This window comes from Agelaius tricolor, unplaced genomic scaffold, assembly GCF_023055355.1.
Source record: "Agelaius tricolor isolate 1412-34295 unplaced genomic scaffold, bAgeTri1.0.p SCAF_14, whole genome shotgun sequence".
In the NCBI taxonomy this organism is placed as follows: Eukaryota; Metazoa; Chordata; class Aves; order Passeriformes; family Icteridae; genus Agelaius; species Agelaius tricolor.
Genome location: NW_027269274.1, coordinates 10,051,109 through 10,077,278, shown reverse-complemented (window position 1 = coordinate 10,077,278; position 26,170 = coordinate 10,051,109). Strand labels below are relative to the sequence as shown.

Sequence of the window (26,170 nt, the reverse complement as noted above, 5' to 3'; positions counted from 1 at the left end):
CACTGAAATAAACTCCAATTAATAGTCATACATAAGACCAACTGCTCATCAGTCCTCTGCCTCCCTGTAGCCCATTTTGCCTTAACTCATGCTGCCTCATTAATAGATTTCATAATCTGAATTTCAGCTTGTGGGTGTTTATAGCACTCGTCCAAATGGGTTCTGTGTGTCCCTACAGGCAGCCCAGTTATAAACTCCCAGGGAGACATTAATCATGGCTATACTGGTAAGGTTATGTCCTCTGGGCAATAAGGCTACTAGGACAAAAATAAGTTTCCTTTTGTGCCTGGAATGTAAAGGTGAACATGCTGGCAGATACCTCAGTACTGAATAGTACAAAGGTGAAGACTTTGTGATAAATATTTCTTCAACATCTCATCTATGAGGCTGTTTCAACTCAGAATTAAGATGAGTCTATGGAACAGCTCTACAGTTCTTGGTGCAAGAAAAGCCAGTGTATTTTCTGGTTGTTCTCTTGACAAAGCAAGAAGCAGCAGTGTTTTGGGGCTATGAAGATTAGAATGATTTCATACAATACCAATACCCTAACTTTGGACCTAGTCCACTGTGATTATTAATAAGGTAATGCATAACATATGTCAAAGCAAAGGCTGTCAAATCTGCCTGACAACTGCTCCCATCTCAATCATATGGACTGGCAATGGGGGCAGGTTTTTTCCATAATGTAAAGCAATTCCTTGCAACTGCAGATTGCACCTCACAGAAGGCTGAGCTTCAAGCAGATGCCAGACTCTCACTGTTCATCTGGAGAGAGACACAGTACGTGAACAGAGTGAAGAACTCGTGATTCAAAATAAACTCTTCCCTTTCTCAGCAGCAGAGGCAGTGCAGGAGTGCAGAGTGCTCACCTGGGGGTGCATGGGCTCCAGCAGGGCTGGAGTTTCACAGTCCTGAGTCTGCAGCCCATCACAGCCCCTCTGCAGCAGCACAGGCAGGTTTGTGTGTGTAACACCCCTTGCCATTCCAAGAGGTGGTGATGGACACAGTGCCAGGAGGTTGAGGGACATTCCAGAGCAAGTCCACAGGGGAAGGGACCGGTGCCACTGTGTGTGTGTCAGAATGAAGCCCGTGTGCTGTGCAAGGAGCATGCTTAGCATGAGACAGGACAGCTAAGAATTACTTTTGTACACACATTAATTTATATATTATCAGGAATAAGTGACTGTTTTGTTGTTGAGGAATTTTTTCCCATTCAATTTTTAGGGAAAAAATTCCCATCATGAACGTTTATTGCAAACATTGTTCCAAATACGTCGGTGAAAAGACTATTCTTGGTGGACCTGTCACAAACACATTTGTCCCATTAATAAGTTAGAGAGGAAAAAAAGAACTCACATGGAACAGACATTTGCAAGGCTTTTATCATTTGGCCAGAGAGCAAAACAGGACATCAAGGAAGCAACGTCAAATATATCTGCAGGAGCAACACTGCACTTGGAGCACCACTAATGCTTCACAGCTTGCTCCAGGATGTTCTCATCCAGCACCTGGTGAGGGAGAGTCACCCTCAGGGTGCCATTTTCCTGCATGGCTTGGCAGATGGTTTCATAAGCAAAGGCATTGCCCGACCAGCAGCGCCTGGCGACCTGTCAGACAGCAGAAAGGAGGGGGGCAAAAATCAGACATTGCTCTTGCCACACACACCTTGCACCATGCTTGGGCAAAAACTGGCACCCAGCTCGTGACAATAAATCTTTCAACCCTCTGCCAGGTTTTAGTTTCCCTTCTGATTTTGCAAGTAATTTTTGTATTACTTCATTTTTATGAGTAGTATTTGGGTAGATGTGGTACTTTTCCATGCATAACATTGGACAGATAAACACTGGCAGAGCCAGGTACCTTGTAAACATACAAAATTCCCTCACCAAAAATAATTGTGCACTCCATCCCAGCTCTGTAAAACTAGAACTAGCTTTAGATAACAGTATCATTAAAGCAGTCCCTTAGTTATTTATCCCTTTTGTAGTTGGATAAATATTTTTAAAGGAAAATGTCACTTCAATGCATTTTCAATGATGAAATCAAAGAGCCAAATTCTCTGCCAGCATGTAAGGATGAAATTCTAACGGCAGCTAGAGAAATCATAAACCCCTTTTCCATCAGCAAAACTCTGTGTTTTCATCTGTGTACAAGCAAGATTCCCTAAATTAAAAAAAAATAATTAAAAGTATACATATATGAGTTTTGCTTACTCCATTGGAAACATCCCAGCTGAGCATCAACTTAGCTCGTTCTTCAGCTTCCTTGGACCCATCCAAAACCAGGCCAAATCCCCCATTTATCACTTCACCCCTAAAAGTGTAAGAGATTCAAACAAAAATAATTCAAACCAATACCACAAAATTTACAGGATTTTTTCAGTTGTACTGCAAGAAGAGGGATGAGAATACAGAAATTACTCTGAATAAGAGACTATCAGTGATGTTTTATACTTGTGATAAAAGAAAAAGAGTGTTTAGCAGGCAAAGGCCTAATTTCCTGACCTGCAGCAAACTTAGTCCACCTTTCTTGTAATGCCCAGCTGGGAGTCTGGATCTGCTCCAAGCAGGGATACCAAAAATTCAGCTTGCTCTGTATCTCCTGAGTCCTGCACTGTGTACTGGCTCTAAAAACAGGTGGAGAAAAGTTAACAGATCTCATGGGCCAGGGCTTTACCTGTCTCAGGGTGTTTTTAAAGGTTCAGCTCCTCATGTTTGCTGCACTACATCTAGCCAGCATCGTGAGGGTGACAGTGTGCTTACAGCAGCAGGCAGATGGATCTATTTATATTCTCTTGGGACAAATGACAGAGCATAAGCATTTTATTAAAAAACTGTTAACCACCACTTAATGCACATCTGCCTCAATCATTTCCAAAACCATCATTCATTTTGTATGAGATGCAGAGATGTTTAAAGACATTCAGTGCCAACTTTTCAGGAAGCAGACTTATTGGCAGGAGAAGAACAGAAATATGTTAAAACGAACAGATTATTCTTGGGAGAAATAACAGTCTGGTTATAAGGGACAGGGAAAACACGTAGAGCAAAGCATCTTGTCTGACTTCAGAATCTGGCCTGCTCAGCTCCCACTCCATGGCATATGGTGAATAGTGGTGGATGCAGCTGGGAGATTAACCTTGCTGTAAATCTGTGAGAGTTCTGGCATTGGAGCTCAGCATCAGCCATACCTGAGGGACAGGGCATTTCATACAGCAGTACACAGTGTGAGACACTAATGGAAATCCCTGGAGGCAGGATGCTGTCCTCTGAGTTTTATAGTTAATATAAGCTTACAAAATTTACATAGAACAACATCTGACATGCCCATTAATCAGATAAGAGTTGAGAGTCTTCCATTCCAGGAAGGCATTGTTTCTTAATGTGCATTTTCTAGCAGTAACTTGAGCTTCTGAGGAAACAGGGAATTGAGGCTAAACTAGAGCCTCACAAACCTGAGATCTACTTCCTGAAACTAGAGCTCACATTTTCTCAGTTTCAATGGAATGTTGTTACTCATGTGATGTTAATTGCATTTCTACCACTACTCACATACAGTACCTGTGTGTTAAGTAGGACCCAATCACAGGGCTCAACAAGGAACTCAGGGCTCCAGATCTCACCATCATCACATCAAATTCATTCTCTGAATTCCCTCCACTTTTCCATTATCAGATATGTCACTATTACAAATGCATTTTCTGTGAAAGGCAGAGTTGTCTTGAAAGTGACAGTTCTCACAGCAGAACATCACTGAATGAATTAGGTTTTTTTTTTAACTGGAAAGTTTGAAACAAAGTCATATTTTCAACTGAGATGTTTGAATATTGTAAGATCTGACTCTTCAAAATAAAATTATTCTTTTGGATTGAGGCTGTCAACTCTTTTCAGCCCAAAATTTAATTCCCAGGATGTTTTTACTGTGTGAAATCTTGCACTAGTTCTGCTCTTAGTTTCATCTGGGTATGAATACAAACATCCAAACATCTGTATTTCTTGCAAATTCTACTTTTTTAATAGCTCATGTTGTTACTGTCCTCTCCAAAAGAGGAGACCAGACTGGATGACAACAAATGTAATTGTGGCAGGGCCAGTTAGCCCACCATACTCTGCTGCTCCTGTGTACAGAGGCCAAAGAACAGAGCACTGCTCTTTGCTGTCAGAGTCCAAAGCCACACAAACCTCTGGACCAGTGTTTTATAAAGATTTTCCATATAGGAAGATGATGTTCCTTCAGTGGCAAAAATTCCCTCTGTCCACAGAATCCCAAAGATCATCATGTGAAGCTTAAGCATGAACAAGGAGCATCTGATCTACATGCACTTTAAATACTTAAATTTTTAAATTTACCTTTAAAAAGGTACATTTAAATCCTTCCCATCAATTTCCATGGAGTTACTCCAGTGCAAATCAGAATCACTCACCAGGATCTGTTCTACTGCCTAAAACCACTCCTACATTAAATGCCAATGTTTGTTATGATGGATTTTCTAGAAAAACTTCTCTCTGCCTTCATTAGCATTGGGCCACATTTTCAGGTAATTAAAGAAACATGTGGCATTTTGACCTAAGCTACCTCCTATAATTTCCAGATGTCTCCTCCTAAGATGATCAAAGAAAACAAGGCCTCTCTCACAATCAAGATGTCACACTGTCGACAGTGCAGATGGATTCTTAAATTGCTTCTGCCTTTTTGTTACTACAGGTTATCCAAGCCCTGTGCTAATAAACATTCTGCTGCAAACAAACAGGCAGCAAAAAGTGAATAACAATCATTTGCTGTAATTATAGTCAAGACTATGTTAATCTTAAGTCTCTCCCAGAGTACATGTGATGCAGATTCCAGCTAAATAAATATTAATCCTGCCTTTCTTGTTTGTCCCACAAGGCTGTAACAGAAAATAAAGCATGTGAAAGGCACTTGTACAGTCTCAAAGAGAAGACACAGCAGATCTGCCAGCAGTTCCAGGCAAGCCCAGCCTTTGCAGGAAGGACTGGCAGCTAAACTCAGTGCAATTACCCATTTCTGAATTCCCAGGGCAGAACTTTGCCAATGACAACTGGATTTCACTCTAATCACATGTATTTTTCTTTATAAATATATATAAACTTTCACTTTCACATTTCCAAACCAGCAGATGACAAAAAGAGTTTATCAAAGACTGGAGATTTCTTTATGGCAAAATCAGGTGGATTTTTAGTGCTCCAGAGAAAAAAGCAAAACAAGGTCAAAAACTTAGAAGCATCTATCTTTTCCAGGTGAAGAAAGCAATTTTTTATGGCTGGGGTTAGTTTTTCTTTTGCCACCTTTATATTACTCCTGTGTCTCCTCAGAGGGCAAAGGGTGCAGCCCTTTCACCTGCCAGGTGGTGCCACCTGCCTGGCCTGGCTTTGGGGCTCTCCAGGCCAGGACATTCAGTGACACCACATGGTCACCACAGCTGAGCCTCAGCATGGTGGCTCTGCAGACACACACCTGATTTTCAGGCCCTGCATTCTCCTCTGAGGCACAGTAATTTAATCACACAGGGCCATGCTGCTCCAAGAACAAGGCAAGCAGATACTGTTCTGCAGTCACAAGCCCCCAAGCAGCCAAAGGAAACAACAAAAAGGAGAACCAAACCCTGTTCTTTCCAGAGATATTTTGATTTCATTGAATAGCCACATTCTAATTTTCTGATGCATTACATAAATCACAGCATAAATCTGCTCTGCCTTGGGACAAAGTTTCTTTTAACGATGTAACTCCAGTTACAAAACAACTAAAACAGTAAGTGAAACAGTAAACTGAAATTGCAGTGTGGTCAGGGCCAGTTTTCTAGAGCTAAGGGCAGTCTCACCATTCAGCCAAGCTGTCTTTGAATGGCAGAGAGGGCCAAAAGTGTCCTAGAAGGATTTGCCTTAGAGAGACCAGAAAGGAATAGGATCATTTGTATCCTTTGAATTAAGCATCCTCAATGCACAGAACATTTGTGGCATAAGCAATTATTTTCAGCAATTATACTAATTATAATGATCATTAAAATATCTCAAATACTTGGCACAACACATTGGAAAAAGTGATTTTCTTTGCTTGTATTTCATAAGCAGATATTTTAAAAGGTTAAACTCAGCTGAGGAAATTAAGACAGAACTTGTCTGCTACTACCTTTGGAGCCTCAGACTGAGATGACCAGAGCAGGGAGACATTCTGGTATGTGTTTTCCATTCAGAATTATGGAAATTGTGAATGAAATCATGGCTGTGACTCCTTATCACTGAAATCAGCAAAGGCAAATCTTCACTCCATGTGGTTAAGTCCTCTGAAAGTTTTCATTTCCTACTGTTCAGTTTTGCTGTCTTGCACCCTTCTATGCAATATTTATGTCACAGAAACCAAAGGAATTAAGAGTACAGCAAGGGAGTTCTTCAACTGACCTAAAGGGATATTTTCTAGATTCAGCTCATCCAGATGAATAACAATTAATTATCATAAAATATCTCTGAGGACAACATCTGCTACAAGTTCTTTGGATTGCTGTTTTTGGCATATCCCAGCACTGTTTGAAACAGGAAAGTATGAGAGTTCACCACAGTTTTTAACAGAGGATTGTGCCTCTTTTGACTGCTGACACCACCAAATGAAGACATGACCGTAAAATGGGAGAGGCTTGGCTGGAATATGCTGGAAAGTACAAACCAGAACTAAAGACTGCAGTGTGGCCAGGCTTTCCCACTTGCTGCAGCTCTGCCAACCCAGGTAGCCTTTCAGTGGCAGATGGAGGAGATTAGTTTCCATCTCCATATAGAATATGGATGGAGGAGATTAGTTTTCATCTCCATATAGAATATGAATGAAAACTAATCTTTCTTTCATTCTGCTTTTCCATCTTGGCAATTGCCTTAGCTCTGCATGTCAAGTGAAGGAGGTGTTTACTTGGCTGTGGTCTTTAATGCTACTGAGCACGAGCAGGGAGAGAAAATCTGGGGGGTCTGCTGGCACCTGAGCTGGTTTGTCTCAATAACCCCTCATGCACTGCAGCACAGGAGCACTTCTATTGGGGTCCTAAGGTCACAGGTTTAAATACAGCTTGAGAGGAGACCTGAACACAATCCATCCACTGACACTCTGGCTGTGCCTGCATGAAGACAATGCTGGAAGCAGGATCTGTTCAAAAGCCCACAGCAGACTGTCCTTGTTCATCAAATTAAGTTCTTCAAACTGTGCTGTGGCCAGTGTTCAAAATACTTTTCCTGGACATATGAGCATTAATTAGAAAAAGAGTCCTACAACAACACCATACTTAGCTGTATAATTTGTCCTTTCAGTCCTTGATGCCAAACCATCCTTCCCACCATGATTTCTCCTCTGGCACTACACATCTTCTCAGCAGTTTTGTCCTCCCCACACACACACAGAGCAGTAGGAGCAGGATCCAGAGCCCAGCTTTAGGAACACAAACAAGCTCTCACCAGCCAACGCCGCCCCCGTTGTGCAGCGCGACCCAGGTGGCTCCTCTGAACGCGTCTCCCACGAAGTTCTGCACTGCCATGTCTGGGAGGAGAGCACAGGTGTTACTGCCCATGGGCCATGCTCATTTTTGTCCTGTGCTCTCCCTCCTCCCACCAACACCTCCACTGGGGCTGTGGGAAGGCAGGGTTGGAGGCAGGTTTTACTCACAGCTTCTCTCACGGATATACACTTATTGCATTTGCAGGGACCCTCATGGCAGGAGGGAATGATGAATCTGACTCTGTGTTCTCAGAAGGCTAATTTATCATTTTATGATACTATATTATATTAAAGAACACTAAACTAAACTATGCTAAAGAATACAGAAAGGATACTTACAGAATGCTAAAATGATAATAATGAAAACTTGTGACTCTCCAGAGTCCTGACACAGCTTGGCACTGGTTGGGCATTGAGTGAAAACAACTCACACCAGAATCCAATGAAACAATCTCCTGTGGGTAAACAATCTCCAACCACATTCCAAAGGAGCAAAACACAGGAGAAGCAAATGAGATAATTATTGTTTTCCTTTTTCTCTGAGGCTTCTCAGCTTCCCAGGAGAAAAATCCTGGGCAAAGGGATTTTTTCAGAAAATGCGAATGCAACACACACTGAACATCTCAGTCCTGGGAGGAACAGGCAAGAGAGATTTGTCTCCCACTCTGCCCTGACTGGAGGAAGCAAATGCCAGTTTTACACTGTGGGTTATGAGGGTGCTGGTGATTCCTGCATTTGTGCTCCCACACAGGCAGCTCAAGGAGCTGCCACTCTTCAGCTCTGAGATACTTCAGGCTGGAGAGAAATAGAATGCACTCCTTTGGGTACCTTGTCATGTAAGAACAGGCTGGACACATCCAGGTGTGTGGATTCAATATGGGCAGGACACCTGGAACACTACACACCTTGCAGTTCTCACAAGTCTGAAATATTTTCTGATTGGAGTGCAGAGTTACTTCAGCCCTGTGCAGAAAGGCAGCCTAAGGCTAAGGAGTTGCATTTTGGGGACAAAGTTGGGATGAAAATTATATCCACCCCAATTATCTGAACATGTGGGAATTTTACCCTGAACAGGAGCTGCTGAAACCCCAGTAGGTTTGTCTAGAAAAAAAAAAAAAAACCCAAAGAAATATAATTTAGCAAACAAATATAGTTTGATTAATGCATGGTTTCCACTAAATTGTTCACTAGAGTTTTGTATACTCACAGCTACAGCATATATCCAGAGAGGAGGTGGAAAGAGGTGCACACAGAGGATAAGAGTAAAATTTACTGAAAACATCCAGATTTAATTCAGGAAAGATTCAATACATAGTTTGCCATATTTTTAACAGGAAAAAGAAGAAAAAAAATATATCCCCACCAGCCACATCTGCAAACCCACAGTTATGTGCCTGATGGAAAAATGAGTTTACTTGAGTGCTAATCTATGTTAAACCCTTTCAAAAGCCTCATTATGGCATCTTTTATCTGACATTATGTCACTTTAAGAATGCAATTATCATAATTACAGTGCTGTCGAGATTGAATGGGAGAGATTTGAATCACCATCTTCTATAATGTACAGATTTTCTCCTCAGCCACTGGCCTGATAAGAGTGGAGCTTGGACAAGGGGTGAACTAACAATGCAATAACTTGCTGCTCCTTGGCTTTGATAAAGGTCACTGGCTGCAAATGTCTGTGCTGAAATATACTTTGCTGAGCAGCAATGACCCATCAGGCTGAGGTACTTTAAAACAAAATGAGACAAACAAACATTCTGGAAATGTTCTGTGTGTTTAAGAGGAGCCAGTTTAACCTGAACCAGCTCAGAAGTTGTGTTAGAACAGGATAGATGGGAGAGAGGAGGACTATGATGTTCTTTTATTGCCTCCAGAGGCTCATCTGGTAAAACAGATTTAGGCTGGGTTCTAAAGACCAGTGATATCAGTGGCCAACAGGCTTTAGATAAGCCCTTGAAGAAGGCAAATGGATCACATAAATCACAAAATGCAAAGAAAACCACAAGGCATGATAAGCAATGGGGTTTAGCAAGCCTTGTTTCTATTGCCCTCTTCTGAGGGCATTGCCTGATGATTACTTATGTTGCTAAGATGGAGACATTACTTTGAATTTCTGTTCTTTGTGCAGCTGCACCATTTTCTCTCAGCATGTCAGAAACAAACATTATTCAAGGCATCTATTTGCTCTATTAGAACTAGCCAACATGCTCAAGAAGTGTTGAAGTGGCACTGATGGACACAGTTAAAAGCCTCATTTCACCAGGAAATCCAGTTAACAGGGAACTTTTCTCCTTGAAATTGAGCCATAATTTGGTTCTATTATGAATTCCCATAATGGAAGTAATTCAATATGCTCAGCTTCCTCTATCATAATTTCTCCTTCTACAGCAGCAGATCCTCCAATCTCACACCTCTTTGTGATTGGCAGCTCATGACACAGAGAAACACCACGGGGCTAGAGCTATTAACCTAATTTCCACTTTACAGATGGAAAATTGAGGAAGATTTAGGATTAAAAAGTGCTTAGTGCATTATCCATTTTTTTTAAGTCTCCAACCTGGTATTTCTTGGGTTTATTTCTCTAAAAGATGGCTTCACTAACTGAAAAGCAGAGTCTGGTTAGCTCAGGTCATTTGTGCAGATTTAAAAGCTCCTTTTGTAGAGCAAATCTACATTTGCTCACAGTCCACTTTAAGTGAGCAGCAAGGCCTGGCTTTTATTCTTAGGCCTTTACTATCAATATTTCCTCATGACCAGAAAAGTTCCTTTCAGAAACTCCAGACAGTTTTCTTGAGTCCTCGGGCAATGGAGTGAAAACAGCAGTGAACCTCTCTGCTTTCAGCAAAATATTATTATAGACCTGATTTTGAGCTTGTGGATTCCAAGGAAACCAGGCTGTAATCAAATCACCTGTTTGAAATAGTGAGATTCCAAATTAAAATCAAACAGAGGACACAATCCTCTGAGACTGCTCTCCATTTGCATTCAGATACATCTGGTGCATTTTCATGGAATTTCCAGCAGTGTTCAGGACCTCTTCTATGTAACCAGCTCCACATTTGTGTCTGTATTGTTAAATCCCACAAAGCTTCTCAGGAAATCTGATTAATTTGGATTAAAAGGTGTTTTTTAAACAAAAACATTTTAAAAATGTTGCATAAAAAAAAAGCTATTTCTGTTTTAAAGCCATTTCCTTGCTGGCCCAGGCAGACAAGCCTCAGCTGTTGCACTGACCTGCACAAAAGGCTGATCCATCATAAATGTTGGATGTTTCCCTGAAAGGGCTGTCAGTCCCACTCACATCGTGGTGGTCTCTGCTGAGGACCACTGGAGCCTGGAAAAAGCCAAGGAGAAGTCAGTGGAATCCTTCAGATTGTCACTGCCACTGAGGACCATTATCTGCTCAATTCATTTCTGTCTTAATATTTGGGGCCCTGCTAAGGATTTACAGTCCTTGCTTTGTGCTCTCTGCAAATCACAGAATGGTATGTTGTGCTTGTAGGTGCCCAAACAGAAAATTAAACAGTCTCATCATGAAACAAAATTTCAGTTTCTAAACCCACGTCTCTCCTGTGACAGAGCACAATAGTGGTGGCAGGCAGGGAGGACTGAGCTCTAACACAGACTGGCCCCATGTAAATGCCAGGCACTTCTGCTGCTCTCAGTGCTTGAAGCTTTCTCCTTTCCCACCTGCCTCCCTGACCTCAGATATTCAACACAATTAGCAGAGCATATCAACACAAAAGAGACAAACCTTAATCTTCCCTTCAGAAATGGCTCTATTAATAGCCACAGCTATGGACACACGACCCTTCTGATCAGAATACAAGATTCTGGCTTGAGAGCCAATGACCTGCAAAAGAAGAATGACAGAGGGATAAGGTTCTCTGCCACTGGCTTATCTTCAGGTCCCAGATGAATGGAGTCACAGGAGTGACCCTCCCCTTCCATAGAAGAAAGTGCAGATTATTTTTTCACCAACATCCAGCTTCCAGAAAAAAATTAAAATCCCTCATTGAACTTAGTTTTATCTTCACTCACACAATCCATGAGATGTGTTTCTGTATTCAGCTGTCACTGCCCAGTAAATTCCACTCTTTAACTCAACCTGATTGCTGAGCTATAATCCCCCTATCAACAAATCCCTTACCAACAGCTGAGAAGCAGAGGTTTGGAACTGGAGATGGTGGGCTGGAAGAGAAATGAAATGTGGCAAAGAACATCTGTCCTGCACAGCTCTGCTGTGCTTCCAGATCAGGAGAGCACAGATGAGCTCTACAGCATCACTTGTTGGCTTCACAGGGAGAGCCTGCCCAAAGAGGGAACCAAAGGATGACCCACTGGTGTCCTGCTCCCAACAGGGCAGAAGGATGGCAGCTCCTCAGCCTTGTCTCCTGTTTGGGAAAGGGTTTGGGAGCTGCACCTGTGAGGAGCTTGGTCCACAGCCATGCCAAGAGGAATATTTTGAATAGCACTGTGAAAGAAAGGTGGTCACAACTGGGGTGGAGGGTGAATCACAGATATGTTTCACTCCAGATACAAGAGTAGATATTGCTGAATTATTTTAACTTTTCCAGATGAGGAAGTGAAGGGGAAGAGCTGCTTCAGCTCAACCTAAAATCCTGCTGTGAAGAGGAGGGTTTCAATTGTCAGCCCCAAGAGCTGCAGAGTGTGTTTTCATTCCTGTCCATCCCTGCTTTTCACCCCAGCATTCAGTTCCAGGAGCAGGCACATCTGCTGCAGGAGGCTGTGCACTCACCAAGCTGTGCCTGCTGGCTTCCCGAATCCAGCGGATGTTGTCATGGTACTGCTGCTTCACAGATGTGCTCACTTGGGAGAGAAAATGAGGAAAAATACAGCTTGAAAATTAATGCAATATGTTCTAAATTTACTTTAATTCATCTGGCAACACTAGGAAGTCACATTCTGCTCTCAGATACAAGCGTGCATATAGAAAATGCTGTATAAAGTTCTCTGTGCAGCTGATGCAGCAACTGCAGTGTATATTTAGAGAAAGGTACAAGATGCCACTCAGGGCACAGCTGGAATGGTAACTCCCATTTGGATTGTCAGCAAATTAAATTAAAATGAAATGTGGTTTACATGTACTGTCCATTTTTGGTCACCTGTTTTACTGCCTACTAAACACCAATCTATTACTGATCTTTGCTAAATTAGTCATTTCATCAAACTCCATGACATTGGGTGCTGCAATCCAGTCCTGTACCACATAGTGAATAACTCCTTTGAGGCAGCCAGCAGAAATTCTCAAAAGCAGCTTGCAACACACACTTGATAAGTTACACCAATGGACACCATATCTGGGGCACAGATTTACAGCACAGCAGTTATTCTGTACAACCTGGTCCTTGGATGCTTTTGTACCAAGATAAACCTGAGGTCTTTTATCCAACTAAGAGGTTTGTTGCCTCACATTTCTGTGGAACAAAAACTGCACAGGAAAATTTATTATGCAGTTGTTACTTTATGCATAAATCCACCCTACACCTTGGTTAGATGTAGATGTTACCTAAGAAGACAATTATATGTAATGTCAATTATATATATAATTTAATATATATAATTTAATATTATATATGTTAGCATTCTCCAGCTTCTCTTTTCATTTCTATCTGTCTCATTCCACCTCAATCAGCCAAACTAAAAAGGAACAAGAATATATTTCAAGTGAAAGACAGTGAAATATGGCACATATCAGTCACATGGTGACCTCAGCACAATCAGCTGCCTCCAAAGGCACAGCACCATCTGTAGTGAGTGAGTCACAAAAGGGACAAGGGGTAAGTAATGGGACAGAGGTGTTTTGCTGTCCTCATTTAGGAGGTTTTACAGCTCAGATGGGATTACAGTGCCTGAAGAAGTTACTGTCTGTAAGCTCTTTCTCTGTGGGCCAAGCTGTGCCACATTACCTTGCCCTGAGAGTCACACTCAGCTCCCAGGGCTCAGCTGAGGGACAGCACAGGGACCTGTTCATGCCCTGGAGCTTCAAGGCAAGCATCTCTGCAGATGCCAAGGCAGAATGTTCTCTGTTACTCTCCAGCTCCCACCCCTTTTCATGGCAAATTATAACACACAGACAACTTTTGTTTTGAAGTCAAGCTGGAGAAACTGCTCACTGCTAATTTGAAATTATCCCTGAGAAGAGTGTTTGGACTACTGCTGCTGCACTAGGCACTGTGACAGCAGTTATGCAGGGTAAAACTAGAAAAAGAGGAAAATGTGAGAAGTTCACATTGAACCTGTGTTAAACACATTGTTTAAGGGAAATGAAAAATATGCTCATTTCTGCAGAGGCAGGCCTTCCATACCAAGAGCTTCAATGATCCTAAAGAGACCTGTCAGTGCTCGAGGGGCTGGCTTCAAGTGAGAGCTCCTAAACTCTGCAGTGAGGATTAACATGTCAGCACTTCACTTTGCAGGGAGTGAAAGATGAAACAGCTGCTAGTGCTGGCCTAATAGGATTGTGCTGCCACTCAGAAGCTTTGAGGAAGCAGCCTCTAGAAGGTAATGGGCACTGTTCACTTAGGTTACTATAGACATGTAATGGGAGTTCATTGGAATATCTCTAAAACACCCAACAAAACAAAACAAAACCAAAACAACAGAGAATGGGTTCCTTTCTATCACTTTTATAAGCTCTGTCAGAGAACACGTAGCATATTTTGTACTTCACGGTGCACAGACTTACAGAAAAGATCTGACAGAGGAAAAGATCTACAGAAGAGAAGCCAGATGAGAATACTGGCTACAAGGACCTATCTCAACACAGCACATCTGTCTCTTCCAGCCAGCTCCAATAAACAGTTGGATTTCATCAGTTATCCCTGGGGAAGTGAAGAATACTCCCTTTTATTTAGTCTTATTTCCTGCAATTGAGAAAACCTCACCATTTTTTTTAAAAGAACTTTATAGTAACTCCATCTATCTCATTTGCTAAACTGCTGCCTCCACCTTCCCATGCCAACAGGAATGTGTTTTGAAGTCAGGCAAGCAATTGTATTGCTTCTGGTATTTCATAGGCCCTTGTACACACCTAGGGTTTAAAATATACTGAAAAGCATTGTGGACCCAGAGGAATTGTCCCAAGGAACACAAAACCAGGCTCCCTTAGAGAGATTTACATTGTTCTGCATCAGCTTAGCCTTCAAACTACCACAGAGGTCCTAAAGCCAAGTCACACCCCAATCATCAGCGCTGCATCTCCCATGCAAAGGCATTCTTAAAAGCTCAGGTAGCTTAGAAGTAAAGCAGATAATAAAACTACATAAATCTCACAAACTCTGAAAGAAATTCATCTCCACAAAAGAAGAAGAATGGTTAACAGTGGACTTAAGGCCAAGTTAAAAGTTTAGACTTGGAATGCAACAGAGTTCAGCTTTGTGCAGTTTTCACTAAGTTTTTAGAACAGATTCTTTCATAAATTTCAAAGGTAGGCTCAGATTTCAGATATGTATGTGTGTGAGGCTATCCAGACCCTAAAATTTGGTACAAACCCAGGCTTCATAGAAGGCTGACTACAAGTGGATTATTCAAGAATATGTAGGCATGAATGGCTGCTTATTTTCTGATAAAATTCTGGTTTTATTTCTCTTTGAATCAAATTCTTATTTTCCTGTCACATTTAACAATTATAGCCTCAAATAATAGCCTCACTTTTAAACCTGTTTTCACCTGTTGGGATTTTTTTAAATGTCATTTTTTTCATTTAAATTAGGAATATACAAGTAATTGTTCAATGCTTTTTGTTTATGCAAGAGACTTCTCTCCCCAGCTTTACATTACATCCATATAAACACCCACATACTCCTGTACACAGAATAACTGAATTATTTCCCAGCCTTGCAATGCAAACCATCCAAAGGTCATAGAATGGTTCAGTCCTGAGAGAAGATTTCTGGAATCTGCAGTGCATGGCAGAAAAATTACTGCAGATTTCTGAAGACAGATCCAGCAGTACAGCAATGGATTTCACTCTCCCTTCAACAAAGCCAAGGGACCAGGCTTAAAAACATGGAAGTTTCAATACCCACAGAACAGAGTAGGTACTTCTGGGTTATTGCAATGTGCTGGTTTTGCATTAAACACAGCTCATGACTCCTAAGGAAAGATCAGGAGAACAGACAGAACCAAGGACCTTGCAAGGTCAGACCCACTGTACCAATAATTCACCTCTTGGGAGGAAAAGGGGGCTGGACACCAGCCTTACATCATAGGAAGATAAGAGTAGTTTTATTCCAAATGAGAGACATCTGAACAGGATATATCCTTTTCAAAAATACCACCCAGTGTTCTCCCAGTGCTTATTGTTCCTGAACAAACAGAAGAGCATTCAAAATTTTCACACTTCTCTTTGCATTTCTATGTCTTTCTTGAAAATAAGCAACAAATATTTCAATATTACCCGGGAAAAAATTATTATGCTCTTGTTCTCAAAATATGGTTTGGGTTTCTGATCCATTTCCTTTTGATCTGGAAGAGCTCCTCAGAATTCAAGGATTCTGTTGTTGATTCTGGAAAGCACAAAATCTGGTGCTCAAAACAGAAGAGCTGAGGACTTCAGTGCTTGGGGACACTGACAAACCTTTGACCCTGCTGTCTGGTAAGTGCAAGGGTAGGGAAAGGGGCAGAGCCTTCCTCTCCAGCCTGGGACACCAGGATTAATGTTTGCTGACACAAAATTAGCTGTGTCTCAGTTCCCATTCATAAGCAGGGGATATCAGTAATATCAGTTTCAGGGATGGGGAAGAGTGCAATTCCTAGATCCCAGCGTATCACACAGAGCCATGCAGGTGTTCCAAACTGGTTCCACCAGTCAGTAGAAATAGCTGTCAATCGATTAACAAATGACAAAAAAAATCTCAAAATTGTAATCACAAAAAAATGACACTGGATGGAGCACCACACCCAGGAAACCTGGGTTTCCTGTCACTGATCTCCTTGCTAACCTTTTGAAAGCCTCCGTAGGTTTTCATGCCTCATTTACCTGTGAGACGGGGCAAAGCAATTTAACTCCTTAAATTACTCTTGGAGACCTGCTGGTGAAAAATGCTGATTGCCTAAAGGTTTCAAGGCAACAAAGTTTAAAAACACCTGTAACAACTAAAAAGAAAGGCTCTTAGCCAGAATTGCTTTGGGATCAACATCCCTGGTGGTTTTCTGTTTTACCTACAGGCTGCACTCCTACTTGGATTTTAGACAGCAGCAAGACTTCCTGCTTCCATGGAGCTTGGAAGACCCTGCTTTCCATGTTTCCAGCCAAAAGCTAGCACACATTTCAACTCTGGCTTTCCTTTTGTCTCCAAAGCCCCCGGGGTGTGTGGGATGATGCCTCACCTCCCTGGCGGATGGAGTCCTCCAGCACTGCCATGGCAATGGAGTCAGTGGTAGCAAGGTCCCGTGGGTCACCTGAGGTACAAACCCAGCGGAATGGCCCAAATCCCAGGGAAAAAATGTCCCTGGGAAGAGAACATGTTTCATTAAGAGATAGTTGAAATTCTTGCCTTATTTATCCTGGCTGCTAGCAGTGCTTTTTCTTTCATTAGCTGGAGACAGAAGAATTTGAAATATTTTCAGTGTACTAATCTAAACAGAAGCATCAAGGACCATTAACTGAGAAATTAAACAGTGGTGCTTCAGGCAGCCATCCATTGGCATATAAGAGTATAGTCAGGCCAGAATTCTGACAGTCATGTTGGACAGTCAATCAAGTGCATCATCAGATGAATTGCAGCTTTTCTTCTGTTTCATCAAATACCCTCTCCCTGCTGCCTGGTCTGTGTGTCCTTAACCCAGGCTAACCCTGAGTGCATCTGCCCTGTCAGACAAGGGCAGGTTCTGACCGAGTGCCTGAGCCCAGACTCATTTGCTGTCCACATTGTTTATGTACAATAGTGGGACACGCTTCACTTGAGGGCCGGAAGAAAAGATCTAATCTGGCTGGGGCCTTACTCTGTGTTCAGGCTCTTATTCACATGGCATAGGCAAGCTAAACATGAGTCAGAGGAAAATGAGTTATAAATCCAGTCCCTCAGCAGATCTCCTGAGCTCAGCTGTTTCCACAAGCAGCATGTACAGTGTGGGTAAGAGGCACAGCTGGTGCAGAAGAGTGTCCTGTTTCCATCAGACTTTTAACTTCAGGGCACATATAAGGCTTGGATGATTTGGGATTGGTCTCTACTGCTCTGAAGAGACAAGTCCTCAGCTTTTAGCACTTAGAAGTGAAGTTGCCTCTAGTCACAGTTTGAGGCTGTGACCTGGCTCTTCTTGAGCAGAACTGCTTAAGGAACAGTCACACAAAGACAAAATGCAGCTACTCACATAAAGGAGTGAAGAGTGTTGATTTGACAATGGCTAGCCTACACTAACTCTGGCATAACACTTGTGAGAGCCATTTTTCTACTGCTGTTGCCTCTTTTTGATCATTTATCATTGCAGATCACTGTCAGTCTGCACTAGTCTCTGTAGTACTCTCCCTCTGAACAGAGGGAATCACAAGGTACTTGACAGCATATTCCCAACTCTGCCCAACATACCCCATGATGTGCTGAACATAGGAAGGATATCGAAATTCTGTCTTATTTGCTCCTTTTTTTGCAACATCAGCACCTATAAAAGAATTTTAATAGTCAGTCACTTGATGGTGGAAAACTATAAAATGCAAAACCAGACTGCACACAAGATCCTATGAAGGCTGCATCTCAGCCAGGGAGGGCCAGGGGTCTCAAGGAACAAGAGAGAAAGAAGGAATAAAGATTGAAATTACAGTGGCCAACCCTGTCCTAGTTAACATACACAGCTGGGAAGATACATGCAGGATTGTTCTTGTTTCTGCCTACAACTCCAGGATCTACTCACCAGCTCTCTGAGCTTCCAAGAGAAAAGCATTGCCATAATCCCAGAAAAACATGCCCTTATCAGCTAGTTTGTTAATAGCAGCCACATGCCTCTTCAGACTGAAATAAAGAATGAAACAGTTATTCTGGATGAAATATGAAAAAGGATAATATCATTAACTAACCAAAGGCATGGGAGTAGGAGGAGACAGAGGGAAGGGAAAGACCCCAGATAAATTCAGACATAAACCCACAAGGCATCAACTGAGATGCTTTCAGTCTCTGTAGCACCTGTTATCCCCAAATCCTGAAGGGATTTACAGTCATTGAGGAAACTTAAATAGCAAAGAGGTGTCACATCTTTCAGCCAAGCAACACAGCCAGCTCTGGGGATGGAAGCTGACAACAAAAACCAGCTGGCACAAAACTGCAGAACAGTTTAAGTAGTTCACAAAGCAAGCAGAGAAAAAACTGAAAAACAGAACATCACTGTTCTGGCCTCTACCTTGGCCCAAAGTGCCCAAATTACCCTTTCTTTCCAGTAGTGGACTGTACCCCTGACTGCATGGCTTGAAGAGCACCCAAACCCAAAGGTTGGGAAGATGCAAGATCAAAACCTTCACCTCTCTTGTACCAGTGTCCGGAATTTCCCTGGGTTGGAGGAGAGCAGCTGCTTTCCCTCCTCAAAGCTGAGCTGCACAGGGTAGTACCCCCCGTTGAATGGGTTGTGGCAGGAGGTCTGGTCAGAGCCCAGGTCGACCAGCAGCTCTCCTGTTGTGTCCAGCTCATGCACCAACCTCTCCCTAGGGAGGACAGAAAATGAGCACAGGGGTGAAGAGCTCCTTTCTGACAGCACATTTTCATGAGCATCTACAGTAATGTACTCAGCACTATGTTTAATGTCTCTGCCAAGTTTGGGAACTAACTCCACCTTGACCAAAAAGCAAGGGCATTAATGTACTCATTATCTATTCATACTACTTACCACAGATCTACAACATTCCCATGGTAACCCAAACTGAGGGCAATTTTATTCTTTCTTGCTTCTCTAGAAAATAATAAAAAGATTGGTTGAAGAAAACGCACCTTGTTCTATCTTGAAATGTACAAATCACACACAGAATCAAACCCAGGAAAACAAAAACAAAAACAAAAAAGCTGTGTGTTGTTTCCAGCACTTATCTCAGAAACAAATCTTTCAACATTTACATAATTGTTAATCATGGATTCCACGAAGCTTGAGCTTGAGTGATGCTGCAAGTGTAACATTAGTTGTAATTGCTCCATGCATATTCATTAAACTAAATGAAGACACGTTTAACATGTACAAATGATGTGCAGCATTAGTAGTCACTAATAAAGACTGCTGCAGCTTGGGAAGTTGGATGCACATTCCAAAGCAGACCTGGAATGAGAAGAGGTGTCCCTCAACCCCTCCTAAGTGCAGACTACAATGGCACAGGGCAGAAAGATGTGAGGGCAGGGTTAGGAAGCAGAGTTAAACTCACAGAGTTAGGCTGCAAGTCATACCTAAGGCGAGCAATGCAGTGGTCCAGGTTGTTGGAGATTTCCATCAGCCACCCCTGCTTGTGGCGTTTCAGAAGTGCTGCTTCATCAACCTAAGAGAAATAGCAGAGATCTTAAAACTCCTCTTTCCCCCATGCAGTCGTTTCTTACCTTTAGTTTTTCAATTAACCTGCAGAAAAAAGTAACAAAAAGTAAAGGTAATAGCCCTACTATTACCTAGAGTTATATATAGTAAAGATATAGATTATACATATATAGCTATTGTTCAAATGTTTATTTTTCACCTCTGATTTTTTAAGCTTTCTGTTCTCTTTCACTCCAGGCTCAAAGCAAGAAATATAATTTTTTGATACATCACTTCTCAAAATATTTTATTAATCAAAATTTATCATTGAAATTGTTTAAGAGGTAATATAAGTATTAAGTATTCCTATTGTTTCTTTTCAGGATTATGTTAAAAGGCAAAAATCTGGGTATTTTTTGTGAAAATAATATTAAGAAACTATTTTCATTGATCAGCCTAGAGAGACATTTCTGCCAGGCTGCCCAAGATGAAGCTATGGTTTGCTGAATAAAATTAACCCTCATTTTGTTCTTGGACTGCTGGTTGAAAACCTCAACCAAATATGGAAAGAAAAGAGGAAAGCATTTTCCTGTCCCAGCTGCCTAATGCTGTTGAAAAATAGCACAGAGCTAAACAAAACTGTGTCTTTAATTCCCTCTTGCTTGAACTTGGAAGCTCCAAGTAAGCTCAATCCCAAATCCTGGGCTCAGCTTCTGTGTGTGCCAGTGTGTACATGCCTAAGAGACAGCTGGAAAAAAATATAAATGGATGGACAAACGATGGAGGCTTTGGCACAAATTCCATATCAATGGTCCAATGTACAAGCTTGCACATCATTAATACATTTATAATGAGCTATCAGTGGCATAAGGCAAGAGGCAAAATTAATTTAAACCCATATTCTGTGGTAGCAACAGATATAACCCCCCCCACAGTGATGTGTGTGCACAAGAACACATAACCTGAGCATCTTCTACTATTTCATTAAAGCATTTTTTCACTTCTCTATAATCTTCCCCCATCATTTTAATTCTTTCTCATTAAGAAGGTATTTATATGTAAATTAAATAAATTCTGTATTCAGGAGTTGCTTGAACACCAGGAAACCTTTTCTTTCCCAATTATTCTTAGCATGGGACACCATCCATCATTTTTCACATCAGTAATGAAGACTATCCTTCCCAAACCCCAGATTATGATAATAACAGTGTCATTGCCAATGGAATTATTCAATAAAGTCAGATGCCATGAGGGACAGCTTCTTCTGAGGTATTTAAATCAGCACAGGAGGAAAAATATTAAGTGGTCTGTATGAATTACAGGAATTGGGTTCATTTAAATCCCCACATAACACAGATCAGGTCTATTTAAATGTTACCACATCCTACATGTTTTACTCTAGCTCCCTCTGACATTCCTAGTCTTTCACAGACTTGCTGGATCAAAAAACTCACTTCCTTTGAACCACACTTTCAAAAATATGCTCATTTTTGGATCAGCATCTCAGTAATTTAAAAAATTGCATGAAGAGGATGAGCTAATGCTGCTTCCAGTGTAATCCCAGAGAGCCCAGTGCAGCTCAGAGGAGATATCTGGCCCTCCACACAATTATTGCATAAAATTACAATCAGCTTCCTGTCAAACAGGAGAGGTAATATACTTGCAGCACTAATCCCTTCTGTCAGAGCTTCAGAAGCCCTGGCTGACAAAATGATCTCTTGCACAATTCAATGTCATTTGCATAAATAGTTCCTAAAATAAATAATATGCACATATATATAGCTATCCACATGTGCTCCTTAGACTCATTTCCGACAAGGATCATCTCACAGGAGATAAAAACCAGGCAAAATTCAGTCTCCTGAACAAAATCATCTGCAGCCATAGAGATGAAAAGGACAAAGGACGGCTGTGAATGGCATTCACTGAAATCTTTCCTTTGTATTTCAGCATTTGAAAGACCATGATGACAGAAGCCTGAATAAAGATAATTTATTCGTTATTAACTTATTCAATAGTAAATTGAATAAATTTATTTCATCTGCAGGGAGTACCTGATGAGATCTCAAAGATGCAAAACCCAGGTGCTAACAAAACCATCTTTGCACCCTTACTGTAAAGCTGATGAAGCCCAAGCCTTCCACCAAAGACCTGAGGCAGCCAGAGCAGCCAGGGTTACTGCACATGACATGGGCAGTCTGACCCACTATGTTTTGAAGTTTAATTGTAACTAAAATGGGCCAGATTGTGATATTCTTATTCTTTCCACTGCAATGTGACATGCCCACAGCAGAGGTGTCCCAGCTGTCTATAAATGACTTTAGCTGAGAAAGCCAAGCTCCCACTCCAAATGTTCAAATGGCTCATCTGACAGCATCATTCTGCATCATTTGTGAAGCAATTTTAAGTCCATATCCTCACAGTCTGATCCAATGAGCAAATGAATAGAGAGTGGAAAAGCAGTGAAAAACGTTCAGTAACGGAAAAGAGACTTATCTTAGAAAATAAAATCTTTTCTGAGTTTGATTTGCCAGGGTTACCTGAGGAACCTGTCAGATCAGAAGAATGAGAAGACAGAAGGACAGGGGCGCTGCTCTCACCTCGGCAATGATCCCCACACAGCCAGCAATGACTGCAGCCTTGGCCTGGGCCCCGCTCATGCCCCCAAGGCCAGAGGTGACAAACACCTTCCCAGACAGGTCCTGTGCCTTCAGGTACCGCCGGCCCGCGTTGAGCACCGTGAGCTGCACACAGCAAACACAGCCGTCACCAGCAGCATTCGCACTGCAGCCCTGGCACTTAAACAGCTTCTGTCCCTTCAGCAAACAGGCTTTGAAACCCTGGGGTCATCAGAAACACTTTAATCCTCGAAGAAGGAAATATGTTTCAAAATGGTGTTGTGAAACCATCTGTCCTCATTATGCTTATTTCGCTCACCATGAAATAAAATAGTCAGTGGTTCCTAACACACTGTTCTTGCAATAGAGAGACTTAAGGGTGGCTGCAAAGGACAGCTAAGGAAAACAGCCAAGAAAATGTTTTTATATAACACATACATAAAACACATATATCAATTCATACTTCACATATTGTAGCTGAATATGAGCTCAGATTGAGACCTTGATTGCAAATTCCTTCAAGTCTGTGTTCTGGATAAGACATATCTAAGTGAAAAATTAATTTTTTTGTGGAGTGGGAAATGAAAATTTCTTTAGTAGCTAGAAGTTTCTCTCACAGCAATCCAGCCCACTCCCATAGCCAGCCACCAGGGGAGAAAGCCTCCTCCAAGAAGTGCTGACAGAGCTTTCCCCAGCTCCTTACCACGGTCCCATGGACAATTCCCTGAGGCCCAATGTAGCAGTAGCTCCCTGCAGTCATCTGACCATACCTGGGGACAGCAAGGGACACAGTGACACCGCACATTGCTCAGCCTGGAGTGGCACTTGCACTTGTCCACTTCTGTTTCCAGGGCAACAACAAACCCTCTGTGCTTCACTTTGTTGTTAAAGGTCTGCTGTTACCAAATTCTCAACTTAAGAATTTTACCATTAGCAATGCACTAACATATTTTTGGAGGAGTGTTTAGCTCATTAAATTGAGTTCAAAAGTACATGGATCGAAACCTGAGTGTAAACTTGTCTTGGTGTTCAACACAGTGACTGGGACCAAAGGACACTCTTACCTCACTGGAATCTCTGTGTCATTGGGTTTCAGTGCACTCCTGCCTCTCAGACACAGGGCCACTGTGGAAGCTTTCAGCCCAGAATGGCTGACCACATTCATACTAAATTCTCAGAAAAGTGGGACAGCTCTTTGGCTGTTTTAATTTATTCTCTACTTGGTCCACAAAAGAATGACAATCTTGTGCTCATCAACAGTAGAAGAGTACATAAAAATCATTAAAAAATGATCACTTTCTACTTCAAAGTTTCTTTTAGCATGAAGGAATATTTTACAACTTGTGTTTTCCATAGACTGCAAAACAACCACTGAAAATTAGAGCTAGCAAGTGCTTTAAGTGGGTTATGATTAAGACTTTAGGCTATTGTTCAGCCAAGCCTCACACATAAACCCAATATTAATTCCTAACAGACCTCAATTACATCCTTATATATGTGGCTGAACATAACTCAAACCCTGAAGTAATTCCATTTAAGTGTGCATTAATGCTTTGCAGCATCAGTACTTCATACAGAACAGTTGAAATGCATCTGCATTGGAAATTTTAACCAGCCACTGCTTGATGTTTGAATTATATTTTAGTCAAGTATTTGATAGATTTTAATAATGAGCTATCTTCTTACATTGTTACACCCAAAGCAAACATCTTCTCATATTCATCTCTGGAGGAATAGTTGGGAATAACCTAAGAAAACAACCAGAATAAAATCCACATAAGCAAATTAGAGATTTAAGCAGGTCTTTTAAACAGCCTAAATTTCTTTAACTATTTCTGTAACTATTACATAAGCAGAAAAACATTAGAAACAGGAGGAGTAATCCAGGTGTCTTATTTCATGTATTCTAGTGTTAGAAAAAAAGATGTCCAGTCTTCCTGGCACTGTGACTGCCACACAAGTTTTAAGGAGAGCAGTTCCCCAGCCACAAACCCAACCTGCAGGGGAATGGACATTGAATGGCTCAAGAGACTGGCAAGGAACCAGTATTTCCACTGGGCCACCCTGCCTTCCCAGCAAAGCAGGCCAGATATCTGAGCCTCTGATTAATAATCATGTTTGCTTACTGAGGGCTTTTAAACCTTCCAGAGTGAGCATAGATGAACTACATGGGGCAAGGAAGTGTCTCAGACTCAGAACACAGGTTTTCTAATGAGGAGGAGGTTGTTCCCTCCATCACTACAGAGCAGCACCCGTGAGGTGACAGCAGCTGTGCTGGAAAAAATGCTGCAGAATTTGGACCCCAGATTCTCCTGTGTGTGGCAGTAAATTCAGACAGTATAAATCATATTTTAACTCAGCCAACACTTGAAAAGGACATGGACTATGAGGGAAAAGAAGACAAGGTGCCAATACCCACCATGCCATTGGTAATGATTAAACGAGGAGCACGCTGGTGGCTGGGAAAGAGCCCCAGGGGATGCCCACTGTACATCACCAGTGTCTGCTCTTCTGTCATCTCTGACAAATACTGCATTACCAACCAGAACTGAAATGAAAAGCAAGGAAAAGAGAGACTTTGCATCTTACATTTCCTGTTTTTTGTGAAGCTGCTCATCTTGGAGAATGAAGGCAGCAGTAGAGATAACGAGGTGCATTCACATATGGAAGAACAGAGCTCCCAACACATTCTTGCTTTCAATAAAGTCCTTTAAGGGATATCACTCACCAGGAAACACAAATCATCAACTAACAAAAGTCTGAATAAGTTCCAGAATAATTTCTCCAGTACAAACCCCAGATATCCTTCACTTTTAAAGCCATTCTAATTTTATCTTGAGATTAACCACTTGTATTTGGCACTTTTCTGGCATTCCTTCCAAAGCCAAACTGCAAAATTTTCCCTATAGAAGGGATTAAATACTCCTGCTTATTGTTGATCCTAATCTGAAATTCAGCATGTTCTAGTGCAATAAATGGTTTTTATAATGTGCACTTCCAAATGAAATAGCTTTTCTTCTCAAGGGAAAAAAATCAGCTTTCATTGTGGACACAGAAGAAAAACCAGGCTGCATCCTGGAATACACAAATGTATTTCAGTCTTGTCTGCATAATTCAATAGTTACTCTTGATTAATGCCAAAATGCACACTTTGACCATCTAATTTGTCTTTAAATTTAACTGCAATCCATCATTGTCTATGACAAAGCCCATTAAACTCCACAGGACTTCTAGCAAGTGTCAACTAGGCCTGTGAGAAACACCCCCGTGCAATATTGGAATTCAACAGTTACTTGAAACTAGAGCTTCTGTAGGGACACAAAAATTTGAGGGGAAAAAACCCCCCAGAACAGCTGATCAAGGAGGCAGCAATATCAGTGACAAATAAACACAGGCACTTCAGCTCTGAGGCTGGGATCTGAATTAAAAATGGTACAGATTTGAAGCCAGTCCCTTCTAACACAGCCAATTCCCCAAGCTGCAGGTTCAGTTGAACTGAAAAGAGAGTCAATCAAGTTACTGTCTTACTTTTTATTGTTCGGTTTATGAAAAATGTTGAATAATTGAATTCATGTCATAGGACCGAACAGGTGCTGAACTCTCAACTCCCTGGC

At 41.6% G+C, this 26,170-nt stretch overlaps 1 protein-coding gene across 1 annotated transcript in view; it reads right to left on the bottom strand.

Annotated features, from left to right (window-relative positions):
• Nucleotides 1-1,364: 1,364 nt before the first annotated feature.
• Nucleotides 1,365-26,170, bottom strand: part of UROC1 (urocanate hydratase 1) — a 37,115-nt gene continuing 12,309 nt past the window's right edge. Inside the window, exons 5-20 of the mRNA XM_071439216.1 lie at nt 24,976-25,104; nt 24,243-24,304; nt 23,260-23,326; nt 22,539-22,682; nt 19,878-19,966; nt 19,333-19,395; nt 18,971-19,150; nt 18,370-18,467; nt 18,048-18,120; nt 16,849-16,970; nt 12,254-12,324; nt 11,249-11,347; nt 10,729-10,828; nt 7,452-7,533; nt 2,214-2,313; nt 1,365-1,607 (exon numbers count right to left, since the gene is read on the bottom strand). Of these exons, the coding sequence (XP_071295317.1) occupies nt 1,467-1,607; nt 2,214-2,313; nt 7,452-7,533; nt 10,729-10,828; nt 11,249-11,347; nt 12,254-12,324; nt 16,849-16,970; nt 18,048-18,120; nt 18,370-18,467; nt 18,971-19,150; nt 19,333-19,395; nt 19,878-19,966; nt 22,539-22,682; nt 23,260-23,326; nt 24,243-24,304; nt 24,976-25,104 (1,620 nt within the window). The 3' untranslated portion in view covers nt 1,365-1,466. The remainder of the gene's footprint in view (nt 1,608-2,213; nt 2,314-7,451; nt 7,534-10,728; nt 10,829-11,248; nt 11,348-12,253; nt 12,325-16,848; nt 16,971-18,047; nt 18,121-18,369; nt 18,468-18,970; nt 19,151-19,332; nt 19,396-19,877; nt 19,967-22,538; nt 22,683-23,259; nt 23,327-24,242; nt 24,305-24,975; nt 25,105-26,170) is intronic.